At 35.2% G+C, this 4,026-nt stretch overlaps 1 protein-coding gene across 1 annotated transcript; it reads right to left on the reverse strand.

Annotated features, from left to right (window-relative positions):
• Positions 1-2,143: 2,143 nt before the first annotated feature.
• Positions 2,144-3,596, reverse strand: or40a1 (odorant receptor, family 40, subfamily A, member 1). Its single transcript, XM_072701637.1, has 2 exons — positions 2,633-3,596; positions 2,144-2,172 (listed from the first exon to the last, which is right to left on the reverse strand). Exons 1-2 carry the CDS (start codon positions 3,594-3,596, stop codon positions 2,144-2,146), a joined length of 993 nt encoding a protein of 330 aa, XP_072557738.1.
• Between the last annotated feature and the right edge of the window lie 430 nt (positions 3,597-4,026).

Below are 4,026 nucleotides of genomic sequence, written 5' to 3' on the forward strand. Positions count from 1 at the left end.
ACCTGTGTCCTGTTATGTCTGGCTAGTCTTTTGTATTTAGTCCGTGTCTCAGTTAGTTTCCCCAGATCCGTCATTGTAATGTCTGTATTGTCAAGTGCTGTTCTTTGTCTGCTAGTCCTGTTACCTAAATAAACCCCGTCTGTCTGTCGTTACGGCTCCACTTGCCTGCTTCCCTGCTCGCCCGCTTGCCAGTGAGACAGAATGCATCAAAAGGGTTAAAATTTTATGCTAAATGCTTTCTATTAAGTTTTTTTCCTTATTGAATAACATGCATTACTGGCTAAATGTCCTTGTAAAGGAAAAACCGTTGTATTTAATAAAAGTGGTCTTTGCTGGTCCCAAATAGGAAACATGCTTAAATATACAGTAAGTAAATATGATAATACCATTAAGTGACTGGATTAACTGTCAAAGTTTCAAGACAATGATACAATTTCATGTAACTTTCCATGCATAATTACAGGACAAATAAGTTGTCAAAGACCTTTGAGTCTTTTCTGAAGACTGCCAAATATAATCAAATAATGTTCCACATTACAGCTCCCACAGATGGTATTGTGCAATATTGTACTGCATGAGTATATGACACAGTATGTGATGCCATATACCGTGTGACAGTGGTGCTGTAGTGATTAGTGAGTTGATCCTGTGATTGGAGGGTTGCTGGATTGAATTCCAGACCGGTAAAGGTAACCTAGAGGTACCTGTGAGCACAGAAGTGTCCCGACGCACTTCTCCCTTCAGCTGCCCACTGCTCCTTCAGAGATGGGTCAAATGCAGAGGTCACATTTTGTTGTGGTGCACTGTGTGCTGTGCTGTGGTGTGGTGTGTTCACAATAACAATTAATCAGTCACTTTCATTGGCTTTTTTCCCAATTGCAGCTTATGTCATGAGCTGTGGCAGACTGAGTGGATGGAAACCAGTCAAGCTCGAGGAGGCTTCGATAAATAAGTGTCGTGCAAGGGCCGAAATGTACCTAAATGTACCTCTTTGTTTTAATTAAATTTTGTTGACCTTGGATTTGCTGCAAATATTGCTTTCTTTTGTGAATTCTTTGTATTTGTTCAACACCCATCTTTATTGCCTGTTGCATTTTAAGTTGTATTTTTTTTTTTATTTAAGCTATCTTATTCGACAGTTTTTTGTTTTATCACGTGGTAACCTGTAAAGCAAATCAGTATAGATGTTTTGAGTTCCTGTAGAGTTTAATATATTTATGTACCTGCAGGTCTGCAGGTCACTTTCCAGATTTGTTTATATTGTTTATGGTGTGATGACAAGTTTGTTTTGCAATGTATTGCAAGAATTAAAAGGTAAAAAAAATATTATTGCTTGTGTTTGAAAACTTATTATGATTAGAGTTAATAGTTAATTTAAATTAAGTTAATTAAATGTATAATAATGCTGCATTGTCAGTTTTATAAGGAGTACAGCAAAAGAGCAAGCTTTCCCTTCATTAGTACTATGCTATTTAGTACAATGATGTGTCTTATTTTTTTGCCTTTTTTGTCTGAAGCTGTTTGTCCTAAGAAAAACCTGAGACAAAGTTAATACTTAACTGAAACTTAATGGAGAATCACCATTAAATCTCATGAGCTAGGAATGATCAAACTTTATTCAGCTGAAACTTACTGTAACTGAGAATCATCATTAAGTCTCAGTAGCTATGAATGATTTCTTTGAGCAATTAAATTTTCCTGTGGGGATGCCCAGTGAGCCATCATCCTTTGCAGGATTATGTGTCCACATCCACAGATTCAACCAGCACAGATCAAAAATATTCAGAAAAAAGAAAGATCCAGAAAGATCCAAAAAGCAAAACTTGAATTTGCCATGCGTCGAGCTCTACGCTAAATATGTAGTACAATGACTGCATCTGTACTGAACATACTTTTTTCTTGTCATTCTTCCCTAAAAAGCATTTACAAAGTATTAGGTATTACAAGTAATCTAGAGATGATCTAAAGTATATAGAAGGATGTGCGTAGATAATATGCAAAAAGTATTCAGTGTTACATAATGTACTTGAGCATCCATAGATTTTACTATAGAATATAATAAATACTCTTGTGAATTCCTTCAACAATCTCTTTTTCTATTAATTTTTATGTTATATATATGCTTATTTTTATTTTCTTAAATTTAATCTATATATTTCATATCTGATTTTACTGGTTCTGTGAGTACTGCCTGTTTAATTTGAGTCAGGTTGTTGTTAGGATATGCTTTGTTAATTACCAAAAATTAATAACACCTTCATAAAAAAGAAAATTTAAAAAACAGATAAAATAGGAAGCTTTAACTCCATTTTTCTGGTACTTTCTATTTGTCTCAAATTACATACATTTTTTTATTTTCCAATATATACATTTTTTTTATAGTACATTTACATGCAATAAATATACAATTATTTTCACAAAAAAATTAATAGGGTAAACAAAATTAATAAATTAAAAATTAATTAATAGGGTACACAAACATGGTTAATTACACACATATGCAATAATGAGTAACAGAATAATGAAAAGAATAATGAATAATGGAAGCAAAATCCTAAAAAATAAATGTCCAGTTTTAATCAATGGAATGAAAACATTGAACAGTTTTAGTTGATTGTTGAATGTTTATTGCTTAATTCAGGGGCTATCTTTTTCCATCCAAGCACCTTCATTATTATTACCCTCAGTTCTTCTGTCTTGAGGCTGTAAATGATGGGATTCAGCATGGGAGGCAAAGTGGCGGTCACAGTTAGAATTGCAGTCAGCAGGTCTGGAGTCAACATCAAACGCACATTTCCTAACAGATATGCTAGAATCACAGGCAGGTAATAAGTCAGAACCAGGAGCAAGTGTGTAAAGCAGGTGTTGAAGGCTTTCCAGCACTGTTCCACAGAAGCAATCTTCAGCACTGTGATGATCACTATAAGGTAGGTGATGATGATGAAAGTCAGAGGACACAGTAGAACAACCATCGTCTTCGCTGTTGCTAGTCTCTTATTATATGAAGTGTCACCACAGGCCAGTATGTACACAGGCCCATGCTCACAGCAACAGCTACGGATAACCCTGGAAGCACAGTAGGACAATCTAGAGGCCAGACTCACAGGGTAAATCTCCAGGAGAAAAACCAGAAACCATACACCAGCCAGAATGAGGCACATTCTTTGAATGGTGTTTATAACTGGATACCGTAGAGGGAGACATATAGCAACTAGGCGATCATATGCCAAAACAGCCAAAGAAAAAGATTCCATGTCAGCAAAGAAATGTAGGAAAAACATCTGAGAAAAGCACAACTCGAATGACACATAGTTCAGGTTTAGAACAAAGACTGGCACCATTTGAGGAATGATAACACTGCTAATGGAGATGTCCACCACCGCAAGGTTGCACACTGCTACATACTTTGGATTGTGCAAGCTCGGGTTCAAGTACACAAAAGCCAACAGGACGAGATTACCCATGAGCGTGATAAAGAAAATGAAGGATAGAGCAAGAATCAAGTAGTTTTTGTTCTGTAAAGTCTGGAATGCAATGATATAAAAGCCACTGTCTGAAGCACCTGTGCCATTGTAGGAAACCAGCGATGAATTCATTTAAGGTTGTAATCCTAAATAAAATAAGACAGAAATACAGTGAATAACAATTATGTGTCCTGCTGCTTTAATGTTTAATTTAAATCAAGATAGGATACAGTAGAAAAAAATTACTTAGATAGAGGTTTGTTTTGCTTTATTTAATATACCCACAACTAGTTATAATAGATGTTGTGTTTTTCATACCTAAAGTGTTAATAATTTTAGCAGGTACATAAAAATATTTTACTCTAATCCAGCAATCTTCTCTGATGTCATTTGTCAGTTGGTTTAAAAGTTAAAAATGCAATAAATTATTCTATTTTACCAGGCAAAATTGTTAAAATAGATTCTGTTCTTACCGGTGAACTCTTGGCTCCAGTCTTCCAAGTTGCCCAAGTGCTATGTGATAATGATAGTGAAAATGCCCTTTTTTAACAGGGAGGAGATG

This window comes from Paramormyrops kingsleyae, chromosome 17 (assembly GCF_048594095.1).
Source record: "Paramormyrops kingsleyae isolate MSU_618 chromosome 17, PKINGS_0.4, whole genome shotgun sequence".
NCBI classification, from domain to species: Eukaryota; Metazoa; Chordata; class Actinopteri; order Osteoglossiformes; family Mormyridae; genus Paramormyrops; species Paramormyrops kingsleyae.